The 21,699-nt window shown below is 36.6% G+C and overlaps 1 protein-coding gene across 2 annotated transcripts in view; it reads left to right on the plus strand.

The window, feature by feature from the left end:
• plcb2 (phospholipase C, beta 2) overlaps positions 1-21,699 on the plus strand; it is a 32,951-nt gene that overhangs the window by 1,804 nt on the left and 9,448 nt on the right. The window contains exons 1-27 of one of the 2 annotated variants that reach the window (XM_046856098.1): positions 584-2,672; positions 3,287-3,364; positions 4,084-4,152; positions 5,509-5,649; positions 7,123-7,202; positions 7,430-7,483; positions 7,570-7,645; positions 8,104-8,204; positions 8,397-8,557; positions 8,721-8,867; positions 9,550-9,707; positions 9,822-9,904; positions 9,988-10,072; positions 10,249-10,384; positions 10,474-10,598; positions 10,923-11,019; positions 11,134-11,218; positions 12,089-12,213; positions 16,174-16,325; positions 16,761-16,925; positions 17,090-17,189; positions 17,332-17,436; positions 17,526-17,581; positions 17,795-17,852; positions 17,973-18,398; positions 18,867-19,050; positions 19,789-19,918. In XM_046856098.1, coding sequence (XP_046712054.1) covers positions 2,589-2,672; positions 3,287-3,364; positions 4,084-4,152; positions 5,509-5,649; positions 7,123-7,202; positions 7,430-7,483; positions 7,570-7,645; positions 8,104-8,204; positions 8,397-8,557; positions 8,721-8,867; positions 9,550-9,707; positions 9,822-9,904; positions 9,988-10,072; positions 10,249-10,384; positions 10,474-10,598; positions 10,923-11,019; positions 11,134-11,218; positions 12,089-12,213; positions 16,174-16,325; positions 16,761-16,925; positions 17,090-17,189; positions 17,332-17,436; positions 17,526-17,581; positions 17,795-17,852; positions 17,973-18,398; positions 18,867-19,050; positions 19,789-19,918 — 3,261 coding nt within the window. In that variant the 5' untranslated portion in view covers positions 584-2,588. Of the gene's footprint in view, positions 1-583; positions 2,673-3,286; positions 3,365-4,083; positions 4,153-5,508; positions 5,650-7,122; positions 7,203-7,429; positions 7,484-7,569; positions 7,646-8,103; positions 8,205-8,396; positions 8,558-8,720; positions 8,868-9,549; positions 9,708-9,821; positions 9,905-9,987; positions 10,073-10,248; positions 10,385-10,473; positions 10,599-10,922; positions 11,020-11,133; positions 11,219-12,088; positions 12,214-16,173; positions 16,326-16,760; positions 16,926-17,089; positions 17,190-17,331; positions 17,437-17,525; positions 17,582-17,794; positions 17,853-17,972; positions 18,399-18,866; positions 19,051-19,788; positions 19,919-21,699 lie in introns of those variants that run through there. The other variant, XM_046856099.1, reaches the window with a different exon arrangement.

Consider the following 21,699-nt stretch of genomic DNA (forward strand, 5'->3'; position numbering starts at 1 on the left):
CTCCTCAGTTTAGACATTTAATACGTTTTATGTTCTGTTGTGAACATATTGGTTTTATCAGATTTGCAAACCATTGCATTATGTTTTTATTTACATTTTACACAGAATCTCAATTTTTTTTTGGAATTGAGTTTATCTATGATAAAATAAATAAGGTTTATAAAACATTGCTATGTGGACTGTCTTCTGAAACAGCTTCTTTAGTCTGAGCTGTGGATCTCACCAGATTATTGATGGAAACGACTAGTTACAAGCAGATACGTACTAATGGGCTCACATGGCTAGAGACCAGAGTAAGTACAACAATGGGCCCGGAGCTTAAGTTATATGGATTTTAAAAGAATAGATGAAGAAAATCTAAAGTAAAAAAAAATATGGCACACAAATTTTTATCACCTTCAAAATGTAATGAGTGCAAATAACTGTAGAGAATTAAAGAGGTCTTTACTGTATTACTGTGTAACTGGATTACAAAGATTGAAAATGCACAAGGATGAATTTCTTTTGTATTGCATAAATAAATCTCAGCAGCACAAATTTATTTATTTGATTGCATATTGGATTTATATTGATTGCATGAGACTGGACAGGATTCACACTTTTACTGTAATAGTGTATGTTTGTTTCTTGGTTGTTCATCTATTTTTAAAAATTGTAATTCTGTGTTTTGCTCTGTCGCCAATTAAAGGTTCACGAGAATCACCTTTTAACTGTTTTAGAAAACAAGTTGATAATTGGTTGATCTGATGCCATACACTCTCCTTTATTATTGGCATTCAAGATTCATCTGCACAATCCATCAATTCAAGAAACACATAAAAGTTGAATAGAAATTTACGCTTGACAGATTCTGACAATTCTTTTAACCATTTTGAAATTAATGACTTACGCAATGAACTGATGCCGAGATTTTTTGAGGGTTAAGACTATTCAGGTGAAACAAGTATAATATATATTTAAACATGACATAAAAACTGATCATATTGGAAACAGCAGACAATTGTACATGTAATGTAATTGTAATGAATGTACTAAAGCATTCGCAACTTTATCAAAGCAGCGAGAATAGTTTTTATGATGTGCACAGGTGACTAAATGATGAGGAGGTTGAACAAGGAGTTTTAAGAAATTATTTTCTGATGAAATGCTTCAAACCAACTGAGAAAAACTGAAATCATAAACTGCACTCGAAGACAGCAGGATTAATTAGAGGCTAATGCCACCAAGACAACAGAATGTTTTAGTCCAAAACATTCTGCTTTGTGTGTACAACAGAGTTTCTGGACACTCAGAAGAACACTTAGACAATTGACCAGAGTAGAATGACACTAAATTGCATAATTTGTAATTCGTTCACTTTTTCTGAAGTGACCCAAAATGTGCAAAAATGATTACAGGCAGTTCTTCGTCACATTTTAGCCATATTTATTAAAATCCTTCAAATAACTAGCAACATTGTGAAAAAAAACATATACGGCTGGAACAATGTCTGGTGTCCCAGGATAATTCATGCAGTGTATATTATAGATATATTACAAATAATAGAAAATACAAAACATGAACAAATGCATGTTTAATATTAATTACAGGGTTTAGGTAAATACAGAGCACAGGTGTGCTTTCCAGAAGCTTTTCATTTCTTTATAGTTATATTTCACCAAGTATATAAAACTATAACTGTAAAGATTTATATGAACAGTGTTAAATTAAATCACTGAGCTCTATAAAAAAGACTTGGAAAGAATAATGTAGCAATAGTACTAATAGAATTGTTAGCATCAATTAATAAACCATTTTAAATGATTTGGAATAATTGTCCTGAGTTAAAAATGCCAGTAGCTAAGTGCGCCAGATACCTTAGGAGAAGTCGTCTCATGCTAACACCTGCCTACATGATTTCCATATGTTATTGTTGGGCTTTTGGACATTTGACTATTACCCAAAGTACTCTGTAGAAAGTGGATTTACACATTTTTTACCCCACTTTTAGTGCTAATTCATCATTATTAAACTGCAACATGTTTATTTATTTAAAGTATATTCCTTAAATTCTTGCCTGCTTATTTCTTCCGCACTCCAGTTTTCCAGAAACAGAAGATTCTAGGAAGTTTTACAAGTTTCTACAATGATCATGACAAATCTCTACCATTATAGAGACAAAACATACAAGTTTTAACTGCTGTTTTACTTTAACTTATTTTTCAGAACAAGACTATGTTACAGTCAGTTTCCTAAAATGGAATGAACTTCAGACAAAAGACAACAAACAGAAAATAAAAAGTGCAGTTTAAAAGATGTTGCATGGCTGCTTAAAAAAGAACATCCTTCATCCCAATACAATAGAAATTCATGTTATATACAGGCCAGGATGTTATCTAAAACATATCAGGCTCTAAGACCATTTTTTCTATTCAATTGTAGTGAAATCACGAAAAATCTGGAATGTTTTGGTAGTTGTTCTCCACCCTCGAAATGCTCATTTGCAAGTCATATTGAAGGTAAGGTGGTTTTCGGAGTGTTGCTTCAGAGTCCACAGATGTCACTGTGCTTGTTGCCCTTTCGACAACAAGCACACTGACTTGGACACCATGATCAGGAAGCGTTATATTCTCAAAGAGCCTGAGATCAAAGACTATTTGGTCAAAGGAGAACGATTCACAAAATGGAAAGAAGTGAGTATTCAAAGAATTATTTTTTTAAGCTCTTCCCACTGAAATGTTTAGAAGTTTAGCGTACAGTTCATGTTTTTATCAAACCACGCTGCTGGTCTTCATGACACTGATGGAAACGGGTTTATCAGGTGAGGTTTTAGTAGCGTGCTGCTGTTTTTGTGATGCTGTACCCAAGACAGTCTGATTTTGCCATTTAAAATACAAGAAGGTCAAACCTAGGACTAATACAAGCATATAATATGACCTGCAAGTGTCCTGTTGTGCTTGTTGGCTTACAGAAAATGACATTACCAGCTTTAAAAAAAAGATAAATAGATGTTATTCTCAGTTGTAAGACTTTGTAAGACGTTCACATTGATCCCTGAGCCATTTCACTAGTCGAACCTTGAATCACTTCTTCGACATAATAAATGTATTATTTAAAATCTGTAGGATTCTGATAGAGAGATGTCGATTGTGCACTGATTTGAAAGAAGAGAAAAAACACCCACACAAATGATGTGTAAAGAGTGGACTAAAGTCTAGGAATTCATTTCTTAAAAACTCACTTGTATTCTTTCCAAACTGTGAAAATTGCAGTACATTGTTTTGACACATCGGCTTCTAATTTTCAGGACTCGTCGCGTACTGCTCCTGTCACTATGAAGATAGATCCGAAAGGATACTTTCTTTACTGGATAAACTCTAGCAAGGTAAGCTGTGAATCCATAACAATTTCCAGTCCTGAAGCACTAAAGTCAGCTGTTTACCATTGTATGGTCAGCAGGTCATTGACTAAATTTAAGGTAAAAACACTCAGACTGTTTAAAAACTTGAAGACATTTGTTTTTTTTCCCCAGCTTGTTTATTTGTTAAAAATTAATATTTTTCTTTTTTCATTTTCTTTCTTTCTTACTTTGTTCTTTCTTTCTCTATTACTCTGACTTACTGCTATTGAGTTAAAGGATCATGGCAACCCTGCAGTGCTGTGCTCAGTTTTGCTGCCTCTGCATATTGTAAAAGTGCTGACTGTACCATTTCCATGAGTTGCAATTACACTTCAATAGGTTTAGTAGTGCTTGTGTTATCTGCAACTGTACCTAACATACAGATGTTCAGTAAAACAGTGTAGTCAAAGCATTGTAGCAATACCAAAACACAGCAGAAGAGCAGTTATCTAATGTACCGCATGTCATGTCAAGCCAATTCAGATACATTAGGAAAACCTTTATACATTAGTGACTGCTCACTGTAGCATCTTTTCGAAACTACATACATACATTAATCTTACATATTATTTATGCTGAATATATGCTAACAATATGCAATGCTACATTTTTGCTCTATCATTATTAACCTATATTCTCGATTGAAACTTTTATGTGGTCATGATGCTGCATTCTTAATCTGTATGTGATTTCTTTCATTATAGGAAGTCGAAATTGTGGACATTGCGACCATCCGGGACACACGGCCAGGCAAATATGCAAAACTTCCCAAAGTAAATGTCATTTTAGTTTACTACATAAAAATATTCTTTCATTTGTTTGCTGTGTACTGCGATTAAAAACCCTGAGCGCTTGTGATTGAATTATTTGTATAAATTTGCACAGACAAACACACACACAGAAGGAGAGACGAGAGAGAGAGAGAGAGAGAGAGAGAGAGAGAGAGAGAGAGCGAGAGAGGCACAGTGAGACAGAGAGACTATTTGACTTTGACGTCTTTGTAGTTTGACTACAGTTTTGGGCAGATTCATGCATCAAAGTCATACGAATTGCTAGATGATATAAAGGGTTTATGTGAAGCAGACAAATAGAGATAGAACAGAGGATCTACACTATATAGACACATGACCATAAGATTTATATCTTAACACCCCATTTCATGTCTAGTCCTCATTTGCTGTTATAGATGTCCTAGATTTGTCCTCATTCACCCACAGATCAATTAGTAAAAAGAGTGCAGTCAGCATTATTTACAATGGTTTTCTATAGGGTTGAGGTTAGAGGTTTATAGCAGGCCACTCAAAATCTTCCACTCCAACCCATAGGAACCATGGAGACATTGTCAGGCTAGAGCAGGTTTGGGTCTCCTAGTTCAGGTTAAATGCTACCACATCCAAAGCCATTCTGCACATTTGTGTGGCTCTGCCTCAGCTATGTGGTAACAATTTTGAAAAGAGAGACATATGGCTGAAAAAGCCAGGTGTCCCAATACTTTTGTCCATAAAGTGTATATGAAGGCACTTTATATTTCGATATGATTTGTGAAAGTGATGTGAAGGAGCTACAGACACATGCACACACAGTCAGGCACATACGCAAACAGATGGGGTTGTCGTGTTAAGATTTGCATTTTGCCAGATTTGCTTGGCTCGGCTTGGCTTGTATTCACAAATGTCCTTTGTATGAAAAGCAGATGCAAGGGTGTTTAGAGTTTAAATGTTCTCAGCCATTGCACTAGTGAGGCCAGGCCCTAAAGTGAAAGATAAATATTATAAAAAGTGTATTTGGCAGAGAACTGTACATATGTGGGCCAATCTGATAAGCTTTTAATGAAATAGAGATGAAAGCATACTTGGAATACTCTTCATGATCAGTTGCCCAGTTTTTGATTTTTGATTTGTCAGTATTAAGGAAAGAAATTATATAATATTTCATGTATGTAAATAACAACATAGATCTGCCTTCCAGAACAGACATCAATAGTTCAGACTCTTTAATTATTAATGGCAACTTTAAAACTGTTTTGCTTACAGTTTTAAAATGTAGGAGGAAAATAATCATAAGCAAAAACACATTTCATTTTCCTGCTTTATTTATGTAGCTTTGATATAACTTTGTTCTATCAACAGCATCAAAAAGTTCGAAACACCTTCAACATGGACTTCCCCGACAGTAATTACTTAGCCAAGACCTTAACCATCGTAACTGGTCCTGACATGGTCAACCTTACATACTACAACTTCTTTGCAGCCAAGGAAAATGTAGTGCAGGTAGGAATTTCCCCTTATTACTGACTTTTACCACCAAGAACATCTGGGCCATCTTTAAATTAGCTAAATGAATTATTAGATTTTTGTTACAGATTTGGACAAAAAAATACCTTCTGATTTTTAAAACATAAATAATGCAAATCCAGTTAGTGTAGCTTTCCTGGATATCAAATTGCACCTAAAATCTGCAATAATGATAATAATTACTATGAAATATTTTATAGCCAGGAAATCCTTATTAGATTCAATGATACTAGACATTAACTATGACTTTATTATTTTGGCATGCTAAACATTTTGCTAAACATATAAAATAGATCTCCCAAATCACCACACTGTCCAAACAATTTTATTAGATTTGTACCAGTGACTTCCTAAATTCATGTTTATCTCCACTTGACACTCATACAGTAAGTCCCGTCCTAAAGGCTGCCACAAATTGATGAGCTCTAATGCACTACACAAACCAGCTGTGGTTTCTGTGGTGAGGCAAATGCACTTTATGAGTTTATGACCCTCATATCCTGCTTGAGTTCTGTCAATATGTAACCATGTGTCTATGAAAGTACGGTTTAGGCAAAGGTACTTAAATAGCAAACAGTTGGCTAGTGATAGTTCTATCAGGTTAGTGATGGAATAAACTTTGCTTATTTATGTAAAGCTCAGGGATTTTATGCCCTCTGCTGGAAGAGATTCTGAAAGAAAAGAAAGGATTGTTCGATGAGCAGATCCGCATTAAACAACACATTTTCTTGGAGGACTTTGAAGACCTTTTTACCATACATGGTGACATCTTGACATTTTTAGTTTATACATAAAAACTCTTGATTTAATTTGCACTTCACTTTACACTCCAAAAGTGAAACGAGAAATGTTATTCCACGTCTTCTGATTGTCTAAAAGCAACTGCTATAAATGATTATGCACAATGTATCATTTGCACTTGATATGTTCATTTATATATATGCAATTATATGCATAAAGATAAGACATATGACCATGCCTCTCATGATATATCTCATTAGAAAACTTCATTAAATAGCTTTCATTTATAAAACATAATACTAACTGCTAAATTAATGATGTTAATAATAATATTATCATCATATTATAACTACTACTACTATTACTACTACTATTGCTATTAATTTCTGGTCAACATCCAAAGCAATATAACAAATGTAATTAATATACATGTTTAATAAAAGTATTTTTGGGGCATTCTGTATATTTATTTTTTCATCATTTTTTGGCCAGAATTTAGCCGAGCTTTTTTCCCCATAGTCTTTCGGGAACACTACTTTTGGACACAAGTGTATCAATTCTATAACTGAAAGTCAGCATTGTATTGATTAATAATTTCCTTTCTCACAGTAGCCTTAATAATGAGATGTAACTTATTCATGATCATGCTATGAATATTAAACTTCAAATTAAAATTAATGTAACAATAAATCTTCTTCCCTCCACCAGAACTGGGCTGATGACATTCTGTCCATTGCCTACAACCCCCACAGGGCCACTGTCTGCAGACAAGTCTACCTGGATAAACTGTAAGAAACTGTAAAATGTTGGCTACTGCACTTTTGAGTATTGTACGTGTTACATGTGTGCAGGTTTAAACATTGTTCAGCATTTCATTCATTTTTTTTAAATGAATATCTGAATTATTGGTGCAGTCATCATTGTTGATAGCCTCCTTAGCTACACCCATCCAAGCAACAAAAAAGAATGATTGTGGAGTGCACTAATCAGTGTGCTTACTTCTTTTCTCTCATAGGTATGTCCGTCTCACACTGCAAACCAACAAAGACGGCAAGATTCCTGTTAAGTAGTAAGTTTTTATTGTCATTATAATGATTATTTGCAATATGAGAGTTATGTGTATCTAAAACCTTACAACTTACTACTATACCACAGTATCTATAAGATGTTTCCAGCAGACAAGAAAAGGGTCGATAGTGCACTCTCATCTGCAAAGCTTCCTAAGGGAAAGGTGAGAGAGCTTCTCAATTTAATTGCGTGCCTGTTTTTATGTTTCCATAGTCTGCCATTATGTAAAATAACATCATTATAGAACATACAACATTTATTAATTCATGTTAAGACAGAAACCTTTTTAAATCTGGTTTGGTTCATAAAAAGGATTTACAAATAGTAATGCACATCTGCACTTATATAAATAATTTGTATCCATAGAACTGGTATTATTTTCCTATGCTATTGAGTCTTGAACTGTTTTATGCATTTAATACTTCAGTAATTTTCCCATTTATACATTTTTTAATGACAACACAAAATGATTTTTGCCCATAAATGTATTGAAATGAGGGCATTAATGTTAACCCACTGTATTATATGAATTAAAAAAATATTTATCAACAAATAATATTTTATTCTTTACATTTATGTTGGAATATCACAGAACTCAAAAATTGTATTGCATTTTCATAGTTTGACTCCATAAAGCCTGAAGTGTTCACTGAAGCTGCATTCAAGACCTTCCTGATGAACCTTTGTCCTAGGCCAGAGATCTATGAAATCTTCAGCACCTAGTAAGTGTCTCTGTTAAACATGGAACTTATCTTTCTACTCACTATGGACCAAGACATAAAGTCACCCATGTAAAACCCACGTTAATAATATAGTGATAAATCTGAGTCCATGTGATACACGAGTGTGATCCCTGAATGAAAATGAACTGAATCACTTATGCACTGACCATTAATCACTTCAATTATTTTCAGCTCTAATAAGCCCTACATGACCAAGGAGATCTTTAGCAAGTTCCTGTATGAGAAGCAACGAGACTCAAGGCTTAATGAAGAGCTTTACCCACCACTGAGACCTGATCAGGTAAAGGCTCTCATCGACAAGTACGAGCCTTCGTCCTCAAATTCTAACCGTGGTGAGTAAACTAACACAATGATTGTTTACAGTAAGACAATGAAATGATTTCAGCCTTTAATATACATCATGTGATTTTTAATTTAGGAGTTTAAAAGTTTTTTTTATTAGATTATTAAAATTTTCTTTAGCTTAAATAATGGATCGATGCTCTTGTTTTTCAGGTCAGATAACCCCAGAAGGGTTTCTCTACTTCCTAATGGGGCCAGAGACAACACCTGTGATGTTGGACAAAATGGCCCAGTGCCATGACATGACCCAGCCCATCCCTCACTACTACATCAAATCCTCCCACAACACCTATCTTACTGGTAACACTGAATGGCTTATAAAACCATTGACACAAATGATCTAAGAATTGGAACATATACAGTATATACATATATAGCTTAAACCTAAATTTGATTAGGCTCAAACTATTGATCAAACTATCACTATATCAGGCTAAATGTAATGTGCAGTAAACTAGGTCTGCCATTAACCTTTTGAAGGGTTGCCAAATAGACTGTATTTACTATTACTGTAACGTCACTCCAAGTTGTATTTTTACATTTTATTATTCTCATTCTTATTGATTTGTTTCTTTGTTTCTTTTTTTAATCCTTCAGTTTTAAAACATCCAGTCACCAGTCTAGCTTTATTCATAGCACGCATGCTAGCTGGTCATATTTAGCTGCTAATGCCATTTTTTTATTACTCTTATTCACTTTTGATTGAGTAAGAATGACCATACTTTTAAATAAATACAGTCTCTTTCTACTTTTTCTCCAACCCTGGTAAGCATTCATTATTTGTCGTCAGGTTTAATCCCTTCTTTTCGTAGGCTGTAGCACAATTCATAAAATTTTTAACTCTTGACATTTTCAATGGTGCAAATCTCCCATTATATGATTTCATTTTATATAACAATATCCCTCTCTCTCTCGTTCTCGTTCTCTCTCTCTCTCTCTCTCTCTCTCTCTCTCTCTCTCTCTCTGTGTGTTTTTTTCTTAGCCGGTCAGTTCTCAGGCACCTCCTCTCCAGAGATGTACCGTCAGTGTCTGCTTTCTGGATGTCGCTGTTTGGAGCTGGACTGCTGGAAAGGCAAACCTCCAGATGAAGACCCAATCATTACTCATGGCTTCACCATGACAACTGAGATCCTTTTCAGGGTCAGGCTTCCACCAATCAGAGCTTGTGCAATCCTCATAATATATACATTAAAAAATCTTTTCCTTTAATAAACACAGCCAATAAAAAATTTTTAAATCCTTATTCTGTGGTAGGATGTAATCGAAGCTATTGCAGAGAGTGCGTTCAAAACATCAAAATATCCAATCATTCTCTCCTTCGAGAACCATGTTGATACGTAAGACATTTTTCCACACCACAGTAGATTTTACATTTTGTTCTGGCTACTAGATTTGTCTAAATTTGGATTTGTCTACTTAGAGTCAAACAGCAAGAGAAGATGGCTAACTACTGTAGGACTATATTTGGAGATGCTCTGCTCACTGAACCCCTGGAGAAATATCCGGTATGTGGCTGTATATGGATCAGTAATTAATTTATGTTTAATAATATAATCACCTCTATATATCCACTATAAATTGAATAGTTATACGTTTTAATCTATTCAGGAATTACACGCACTTGATTAGATTACGTCGTATTAGAGCAGGTATAACTATCTGTATTGGTTGTTGTTTACAGTTGAAACCAGGTCAACAAATCCCCAGTCCTTCTGAGCTGATGGGAAAAATTCTGATCAAAAACAAAAAGGGCGCCACAGGTCCGGCCAAACCACCACCAAAGAAAATACAAGAGGAGGGTCCTGCTGAGAATGCAGGTGAGAATAATCTACAGATGGTTTCATATAAATAGTCATGTTGACTCAACCCTTAAAAATATTAATTTGTGTTTTTCATCTTCCAAAAGGAGAGCAGCCTGAAAACCCTGAGAACCAGAACAACGAGCAAGAGGAACCGATGAACGATGAACCTCATGATGAACATCATGAGGAAGAGGAGCAGGATGAGGAAAAGATGAAGAACTCTGATGAAGTAATGAGATTATATGATTATTATAACCACTTACAGATTTGTGTATACATGAGGGTTTGAGTAAACATATCACAACATAACTTATTCAACATAACATAAAAGAATTCAGCGTCACTTTATGGAAGGGAAGTATTCATAACACTACACGATATTATAAGCTGTCAATCTTTTTGGTGTCAGGTTAACATAGTACTTGAGTAATGTGAAATTATGAACCCCTTTTTGATATTGTTACTGTGGTTTATTTGTAACTTTCTGCCTGCCTTTAGTTATTAACTGAAATGATACGGATTTCTATTTTTTTATGTTGACTGTCTGGATTAGGGTACAGCTGGGCAGGAAGTAACAGCTTTTGAGGCAATGTCTTCAATAGTCAACTATATTCAGCCACACAAATTTGTCTCCTTTGAACAATCAAGGAGTGAGTCATGTCTAGCCTGTTTTTTTTTTCCCTATTCAAATTGAATTACTCTATAATAATTATAATACTACCAAAATGTGTTATTTATGATATTGTATGATTTTCCAAGCGCAGAAAAGAACAAAAGCTATGCCATCTCTTCTTTTGTGGAAACCAAAGGAGAGCAAATGATCGCTAAGAGTGCTGTGGAGTTCGTTGAGTATCCTTTACAATTCATTTAAATTTATGAATTTAATTGATATTACATGATTTGCACACGTTTCCTGATACCAAACTTTTCTTTCGCAAATCTGTTAGGCCACTACTTTGTTCATATCAGGGTTAATTTTTTAAACTTTTGAAATATTTATTTCAGCTGTAATTCACTGTATTATAAGTCCAGTGGGTAAATAGTTACATCCGCCATACTGATGGTGTCCGATTCAAATGGTTCTATATGCTATATAGAAAAAAACGTTGAGTCTTGAGAACCCCCCCAACTGTGAAGCATGGGGATGGCAGAATCAAATTGTGGGGTTTTGCTGAGAAAGGGACTGGTGCACTTCAGAAATTTTTTTCTGAATGTTGACATACCGAAGGAATAACACAAAGGTCCTGACCTGAAACTCTGAAATAATTTATGGACTGAGGGGGAAAAGAAATTGCCTTGACTGAGCCTACAAGGAGTCCTACAAACTGGATTGAGTTGCACCAGTTCTTTCAGAGGCAATTAGCAAAAACTTCAGCAAAGTATTGTGAGAAGCTTGTAAAAGGCTACACCGAAGACAAGATTCAAGTTGTAGCATTTAGAAAACACAAAATGCATGGTAATGCATACATATATTGCATGTTAAAATGAATGTTGAGGTTGAATGTCTTTATCCTTGTAAACTTTAACCTCAGCTGTACACGAGCCAGCCCTGCCATGTCTTTATTTCCTCAGCAAAGAATTTATAAAATATAATATTTATGCTTTATAATAGTTACAATGTTCTGTATAAACATTAAGATGTAACCTGGAAACATTCATAATATAAGAGCACAGCTGCATAATTGATTATATTTACAATTCCTTTACCGCATGCTTCAGATATAACAAGAGACAGATGAGTCGTATCTACCCTAAAGGAACACGTATGGACTCTTCTAACTATAACCCTCAGCCCTTTTGGAACGTCGGATGTCAGATGGTGGCACTGAACTACCAAACCATGGGTAAATGCCTTTTGATTCATTTAGTATACTGTGTAATGTAAAACTTAGATAGACCATAATTCACAAGGACATTTTCCAGTTAAAAGCATGACCAGTTTAGAACTAAATGAGCATTCTGTTCTGAAAGAAGACATTATTTATTTATGGAATAAGCTGTGAGTGGCAGCACTTGGAGCAGTATTCTCTATACAAGACAGAGTTTACACTTTCCAGTAACATGATAATTGTAGTGGTTTAAGTGAGGCAAGTACCTTGGAAAGTGGCTTGGAATCCCTTTACATTTCTTATCAGTAAGACTTTACATAAAGCATTCCACAGTTTCTGCACATTTTTTCAGAGTGGGAAGAGGTCAGTGTGTTATAGTGAATGGATAATCATTTAAAAAAAGAAAGTATGACATAATAATCAGCAGATCAAAATTATCCTGACAATCTATTTCATAATGTAAAGTTGGACCCATGAATTTTCAACAGTAGAGAAATGCAGACTCAAAGAACAAGAGAGTTATGATGCAGCATCAAAAACCTGGAGAAAGAAAGATGAAGATCAAGAGATGTGAAGTCTTACATCAGAGTTTAGACAAAAAGGGACCTCCCAATCATATAGGAATAATTATGAAGCTGGAACTATTATACATCTCATTTCTGTTGTGTTCAGTTTGACACACTCCACAAAACGCAAAACATTTTTACAAACTGAGTACAAGGAAAGACAGACAGAGCAAACTTTGCTGTGAGATTGACACATGGCATGCCCTCCTGTCAGAGTCAAGTCGAGAAGCTTCTATTAATATTTCAACCATATACAGCTGATGCAGTACACAGTGAAATGAGACAACCTTTCTCCAGAATCCGGTTGCTTCATAAAACAAAATAGAATAACATGGACTCTTAGCTACAAGAACGCAGCTAAAAGTCCTCGCCACATAAATTGCATCATGTGCAACCTGGTGCAAATAGTGCAAGACAAGACAGTGTGGGACAGACACACAAAACTCAAAATAGCGCAGCCAGTAAACCTATTGCATGTTATACACTACAGTGTGCAAAAGAGAACTATATACAGGAGTGTACTAGTAAATAAACACAAAATGTAAACACCAAAGGTTGTGCAAAACAGCAGTAGCCGCAGTCAAATAGATGTGCAAAAACAGCATGTAAACAGTTATATAGTTATAATAAAATAACAATATAATATGGGTGGTGCTGTAGACATGGAGGTGTGAAATGAATGTTAGTGTTTGTTTGAGTTCAGATTTGTAGCAGCTCAGTAACAAACAGTTGAGTGATTGTGTGTGTGTGAGTTTCAGTTTCAGTTCAGGTCAGTGTGTTGAGTCTGATGGCTTGAGGGAAGAAACTCTCAGTCTGGATGTGAGGCGCAAATGCTAGCCTCACAGCTAGAAGAGTGAAGAGTGTATGTGAGGGGTGTGTGGGGTCGTCCACAATGCTGTTGTCTATTATAAAGGGCAGAGAGTCTCCAATGTACTTCTCGGCCATCCATACTCTCCTCTTGTGATCCAAGACCATGCAGTTCCCAACGCAAGCAGCTGCTCAGGATGCTCAATGGTCCCTTTTTAGAACATAGGGGAGGGAGATGGGCCACCCTCAGCCTTCCCAGGAAGAAAAAATTCTGCTGGGCTTTCTTGGTGATGGAGCAGGTGTTATATGACCAAGTGAAGTTCTCCCCCAAATGAACACCAAGGAATTTGGCGCTCTTGACGATCTCCACGGAGGATCCATCGATGATCAGTGGAAAATGGCTGCTCTGTGCTCTCCTAAAGTCAACAAAAATCTCTTTGGTTTTGTTAACTTTCAGAGACAGGTTGTTTGCTCTACGCCAGGCTGTTAACTGTATTACCTCCTCTTTGTATGCCAACTCGTCGCTGAACTGAAGTCTATGAACAGCATTCGTATGTATGTGTCCTTATTGTCCAGGTGGGTGAGGGCCAGATGGTGAGTCGTGGCGATGGCATTGTCCATGGAACGGTTTGGACAATACACAAACTGCATAGGGTTGAGAGTGGTATGTGGGAGGGCGCATGTGGAAGGGAGGCGTCAAATTGTCTTGTAGTTTGTGGTCGCCTGGATACCCCGCCACATGCATCGGGGTGTCTCCGCTGTCCTGGAAGTGGATGTGGATTCCCCTGCTGTTCTTAAGGCCGTCTTGTCCCCTGCTCTGAAGGCGGAGTCTCTAGACTTTAGTAGCGCACGCACCTTAGCAGTCATCCATTGTTTCTGGTTGGAGCATGTGGTGATGGTCTTGGAGATGGTCACGTCATCAATGCACTGGCTGATATAACTGGTCACTGATGATGTGTACTTCTTCAAGTTGGTGAAGTCGCTGTTGGTTGCAGCCTCCCTAAACATGTCCCAGTCAGTGCATTCTAAGCAGTCCTGAAGAGCAAAGATGGATCCTGCTGGCCAGGTTTTCACCTGCTTTCAAACTGGTCTTGACCACCAGTTGAGTGGTCTGTTTGCTAGGATTAGCATAACAGAAATGTGTTCTGAGTAGCCAAGGTGGGGGCAGGGCTTCACCCAGTATGCACCAGGGATTTTTTTGTAAAAAACATCCAGTGGGTGTTCCCTCTCTGGTTGCAAAGTTCACATTCTGATGAAATTTTGGGAGCACAGTACTGAAATCTGCATGGTTGAAATCGCTGGTGACTATAAACAATCCGTCTGGGTGTGTATTCTGCAGTTCGCTAATGGTCCCGTAGAGTACACAGAGCGCCTCCTTAGCATTAGCGCTAGGTGGAATGTTCACTCAGAGCACAATAGCGGTGGTGAATTCCCGGGGTAAATAAAAAGGTATACATCTCACAACAATAAACTCCAAAAGCAGTGAGCAGCAGGTGGAAACGAGGACAGAGCCCTTACACCATTCCGTGTTGATGTAAACACACAGACCGCTGCAGAGAGCTGCATTTCTGTTGGCACAGAAAGATGCAAAAAACATCCATGTGAGACAAACAGAAGCAGGCATATTTTTGAGGGAGCGGTTATAAAAAAAAAAAACGAACCGCTACATTAAATACATAGAACTACAGCAAATAGTTTAGATGTGAGACATGACATTAGAGCTGGTAAAAAGGCTGTTGAGACAATTATGAAGGAAACATGGACATGAAGCCATAGTAGTATAGAAAACTGTCTCAACGATTTGCCTCAAAGCATTTAATATACAGTAATATTAAAATATTGTCTTATCCCTAGGTGGTAGAAATTTCCATTCCTAATCAGGGAATTCCCTGCACAGTCACTGTTGGAAATGTTAACAACCATTGGAGTAACAATTAGGTAAAGGATCAGGAAATAATCTGCATGTCAGGAGGTGATGGGTAGTGATTTGGTTTGCTAGTGATTTGCTAGTGATTAGGGTGTTGTAATTCATTGCTGAAATAAGTGAGGGACATTAAGCATCATTGTAAGACATTGTAAGACTGGCAAATACATTGCTCTTCAGATTAATGTATTTGTACAAGCTATGTTCAGAATAAACATAATAAATAAGTCAAATTATTCAGTTTAGTAGTCAAAATTGCCATAGCAAAAGTATTTGGATTTGTTATTCAGTTTTGGATGCTATCATGCCATACTGTCAGAAAATGTCCACAAGATGACAGTATGTTACAGTTACAACTAGAGACCAGTTCATTCTCATTTGGCCCTTATTTGGTAATCCTTATGAAGTTGTGTGAAACTGTTTTTAAAGACCAAGTGCTGCAACTTGTACAAAAGTTTCAGTAGCACTGATTTATTATATCAATAAAGGATCACAGTAGTACATCTCTTTACAATAAAATGTACTCAATATGATTGTAGAATATGACTTTTCTTTTCTTTCTCGATTATTAACTATATTTAAATGGATTCATACATTCTTCTGCTAGCAATAACCATAACAATAAAAAAGATTAAAGCCTTTTATCACAGTGAAATTGAATGAAATGTGCTTATGTAGATTTTCCCATGCAACTGAACATGGCACTGTTCGAGTATAATGGGAGGACTGGCTACCTCTTAAAAAATGATGTGTTTCGGAGAAATGACAAGACGTTTGATCCCTTTTCCGACAAGCTTGACACCAATGTGCCCAACACGCTCTCAATCAAGGCAAGTCAATTCAACATAAAGGTTAAATCCACAGCTTAAACTAATGGTTCCAGGCTGTATGGCCCAAAGGTTAAACTAGGATTAATAGATTGAAGACACTAATGTTTAACTTTATGTTTATATTTTTTAATTGTGTGCTCAAGCATTAAGCAACATACACCGACTGCATTATTCAGTCAAATTTTCTGACCGATTTATCCAAGTAAACTGGCAATACAGTATAAATAAAAGTTAGGTGTATGTAATATTCCTTTTCGATGATATAGTCCCTGGTATGTGCCAGTTACACAGTATGTCATTGATTAAATGCAGTGATTATGAATTATCCCGTATTGCACTCTTCAGTTCAAATTCTTTAAGCTATTTTTATTTTTTTATTTTGTATTAGGTTTTGATATACTTCACTGTCTCCAATCTTGCCCTTGTTCCTTACAGATCTACTCAGGCCAATTCCTATCTGATAAGAACGTGAAAACAGCAGTGGAGGTGGAGATAATTGGCTTGCCTGGAGACCCCAAACGCAAATTCCGCACCAAAAACACAGCCACACCAAATGCTATCAACCCTGTGTGGAATGAGGAGCCCTTTGTGTTTGAGAAGGTTTGTTAATATTTTTCTAAATGACATATTTTAAAATACTAATTAATATCTGATATGATAATTATGATTTTTTTAAATAAAAGATTATTTCCTTTTATAATTACAAACGTACAGAGCATTATTTGAGGTTTTTTAAACATGTCTTATGTCTGTTTTTGAAACAGATTCTGCTGACAGAATTGGCTTCACTCCGGATAGTGGCTTATGAGGAAGGTGGAAAATTTATTGGGCATAGGATTATTCCCATAGATGCCATCCAATCAGGTAAATCAAAAGAATTTAGAGTTTCACCTTCACAATCTATAAATTTACGAACAACAAAATACAAACATAACAAATGTCATTCTGATCTGCATATTATATACTGTGTGTGTGTGTGTGTGTGTGTGTGTGTGTGTGTATTCAGGATTTCATCATCTTTGTCTGCGTAGTGAGAGTAACATGCCGCTGATGCTCCCTAGCCTGTTTGTCTACATTGAGGTGAAAGATTACATCCCTGCTGCTTTTGCTGGTATGGACAACCACAAGAAGATAGTGTGATTTTTCTTTTCTTTCGTGGTTTTGTTTAGTGTTGTAATTCTATCTTGCTTGGATTCTCAGATTTCACAGATGCTCTCTTCAATCCTGTGAAGACAACAAAGCCTGCAAAACAGGAGGCAAGTTTTACATGAAGTTATACATTAAACTGGCATTAAGCTTTGAGAACACACAAAAAGTTATCCAATTGTTCAATTCAAATTAAAATAATTGTAAGTTAGGGACAAGTTAATTAGGTTAATGGTAAGTTAGGTTGATTTCTATCTTTTGCAATAAAAGCATACATATTATGATAAGAGTGATTTATCTAAATACAATTTATCTGCCTCCAGAGTGCTAACTATGTAAGCAAATATGAGATGCCCGGTGCTGCAGTTGTTCCAGCCACAGGCAAGAAATTTGATTTATTAATCAGAGATCAGCATCATAAAAGATAGTAACATTTGTAGACTATATGTATATTCTTTGGTGTAATAATTCACTTTTCTTATATGTAACAATATTTTGCAGTGCCAGAAGGGGGAGAGGCTCCAGCAGAGGGCAATGCTACCCCTTTAGAAACACCTTCTTCAGGCACAGATCCTAAATCAGAGTCCAATGAGGCAGAAACTCCCAAGTCTGACAACGAGCCAGAGGCGCCAGCGACCTCAGAAGAGCCTCCTCAATCTGAAGCACCGGCACCAGCCGAAGAGGCTCCTCCCACAGAGGCACCTCCTCCTTCTGAAGAAGCCCCACCCGCTGAAGAACCTGCACCATCAGAAGAGGCTCCTCCCTCAGAGGCACCACCACCTTCAGAAGAGGCTCCTCCCTCAGAGGCTCCTCCACCTTCAGAAGAGGCCCCTCCCACTGAGGCACCTCCACCTTCAGAAGAGGCTCCCCAAGAAACCCCTGCACCATCAGAAACCCCTGAGGCAGAGAATCCAACTGATCCAAATGGTGAGCCTGCTGCAAACGTGGAGCCAGAACCACAAGTTAATGCTGCTCCAGACTCTAACCCTGCCAGTGCGGAGCAGGATGCTCCTGTAGTTGACTCTGCAGCACCTGCGGAGGTTGCTGCTACTGGTCAAAGTGCAGCAAATGAGAATTCAGGGCTTTGTGGAGCTCTGGGTAGGCTGTGTAAGATGTGAACCAGAGCATAATGAGTTATATTTCAATGGTAATGGTTTAACATTGCACACACCAGTAGATGTCTAAGAAAACACATTATGCTTGTATATTTTCTGTCAAATATATGTATAAAAAACTTGTACTTGCATGCTTGACCTTGTACTGCTTCAAATTACCTACAAACTATTAAAAGTCCCACTGTCTCACTTACCGTCTTTGTCTCTCTGCTGTCCCTCACACAAAAACCATTCACACCACACAACCTCACCCACACCCACACACAACACACACACACAGAGCTGGCCTCTGTGACCTGTGATGAACTGCAGCAGCACAAGAACTACCTGAAGGTCATCAAGAGGCAGGAGAAAGAAGTGAAAGAGCTGGAAAAGAAGTCACAGAAGAAGGCAGAGGAGCTAACTCAGAAATACAGTGACCTCTTCAAATCGCTCAAGAAGAAGACCACGTCGAAGAAGAATGAGTAAACAGAGATCTACCACTGCTTTTATTTATGCAGTCCTGTTGAGAGTATCTATTTCTTTAAATTGGCAATCTTGAGGGCATAGATATTTATTTTCTGTGTCTTTGTGGATATCATGCTGTTGTGTTGTGATGGGCTGTGCTGTGATTTCGGCGTCTTTGTGAACGTGGTCTTAATGTGAATACATATTTAACCCCTTAAATGCAAACTCAATGAATCCAGACATACATTTCACAGAACTGCACGCCTTTTCGTTTCAATGTAGTTAGAAAAAAGTCACCAAATACTATATTTCAAGATAAAGAACTGAATATAATATCGATTTTAAGGGGTTAAAACAACTGCGTGACTAAAATTGACAACCATGCCTAGAATACACCTAATATTTTACAAACATCAAAATACATTTTAAAAGACAAAGAATTATCAAATGTACAAACCAGGGATGGGTTCCACTGCATACAATATGTAAAGAACACCATATTAAACTGAACATCCGGACTTCTATTTATTATCTATCAACCATAAAACAGGCATCTACTTCTAGGCATGGTTAAATCTATTTAGTCACTATTTTTGAACTATTTACCATTATTTAAATTTTGGAGTTAAAGCAGTTCAATGCACCTGATCACTCGTATGCATGTAAGTCTGTTTTCTCCAATCATTATTTTTATTAAGAAACCAAATTCACTAGTTCCAGGTCAATTTGTAGTGACTTATTTCCTTGCTGTTCAGGGCTGCAGCCGAAGAGCTTAAAGCAGAGCAAATCAATGAGCTGAAAACAAAGCTGCAGACGGAGCTTCGATCACTGTGGGTGGAGAAATATGATCAGCTAAAGAAGAAGAAAGAGCAACATGCCTCTGAGGTACCAATCAGCTCTTAAATCCACATGATCACATCTGTAGGTCAGAAATTTTACAATTAAATACTTTATATTGCTGTGCATGTTCTGGATTATTCTGAACATATTGTTCATGTTCATTTTATTTTTTAGCAGTATTACTGTTTTGGCTTATTTCAAGTGCAAATAGGGTTCAAGGATAAATATTCATAAAGTCTCTTAAAACACTTAACTATAATACAACTCATTGTAAAACAGATGCCAAGTCCATCATCAAACATTTTTGTTTGAGAGCTCTGCTCATCAACATGAATGAGTGTATGACACATGAGCACTATGTCCATTGTGTTTGTGTCTAGAGCACAGTGAACCAATCTTTACAAATGAGAGGTATGTTTTGATGTTTGTTGAATGACGTTTGAGAGCAGGGATTGGAAAACAAACCAGTAATATGCCTCTACCTTAATCAAGAGACAGGAAAACACTGGTTATGAGTTGGATATGTGGATAAATTCCTAGCAATATTTGAGATATTAGAAATTGATATAATGCTCTTTTTTATGGATAATTCTATTAAACAGAACATTAATCCAATTGACAATCTGCACATATTAAAAAGAAAATAAATTGTCATACTATGCTATTACAGTTTTTCTCAGTTTCTTTGGAGCATCTTTCTCGAATCATCATCTCAAAATCATTAGTTCATTTCTCAAACTTGGGTATTTGTGTCAATGAACATCTCATTGCCATCAGAATGAAAAGTCTCTTTGTCATTGTTTACGAACAAGATCGTCAAAATGTTTAGTCATGTTGTCAGTATGACGGTGCACAATCTCAGTATTTCTTGATATAAACTACGGTTTGGATTACAGTGATTGAAAATGCACAAAATTTTCATTCTTTCTGTTAGGCATCTATGTATTTCAGCAGCACAAATGAATTTATTAGATTTTATTTGATTGCATATTTGATTTATATTGATTGATCGGACAGGATTCACACTTTTACTGTACTGTAATAGTGTTCAATTGTTTCTTGGATGTTCGTCCATTTTCAGAAATTGTAATTCTATGTTTTGGTCTGTTGTCAAATGAAGATTCACAAGATTCACCTTTGACCTATTTTAGGGAACTATTTAATAATTGGTTGATCTGATGCTGTACACTCTCCTTCATTACTGACATTAGATTCATCTGCACAATTCATCAATTCAAGTAACATTAAAAAAAAAGTTTAATTGAAATTTAAGCTTGACAGATTCTGACAACTGGTTTAATCATTTTGCATTCAATGAATTATGCAATAAACTGATGCCGAGATGTTTCATTGTCATGTATTAAGTTACTTTGCTAGTTTGTAGGATTGATAGAATGCATACAACTAAAACACACACAGTTTTATAAAATGGTAAGCATTGATAGTTTATACAAGATGCATACTATAAATTCTGGTCCCCTGGTGGTCTAGTGGTTAAGATGCAGTGCTCTCACCGTGGCGGCGACCTGGGTTCGATCCCCGGTCAGGGAACCATCCCCAGCCACTTTCAGTGCCGGTCCCAAGCCTGGATAAATTGTGGAGGGTTGCGTTAGGAAGGGCATTCAGCGTAAAAACATGTGCCAAATCAAACGTGCGGACGATCCGCTGTGGCGACCCCTAACGGGAGAAGCCGAAAGAAAGTTTATGCATACTATAAATTGGAGATTTACCTGAATTTGAATGTAGGCACTACAGTACATTTTGCTACTACATGCACTACTACTACATGTAGGTAAAGACATATCCTGAATACTGTGATGTAGTTA

Source organism: Silurus meridionalis, chromosome 8 (genome assembly GCF_014805685.1).
Source record: "Silurus meridionalis isolate SWU-2019-XX chromosome 8, ASM1480568v1, whole genome shotgun sequence".
In the NCBI taxonomy this organism is placed as follows: Eukaryota; Metazoa; Chordata; class Actinopteri; order Siluriformes; family Siluridae; genus Silurus; species Silurus meridionalis.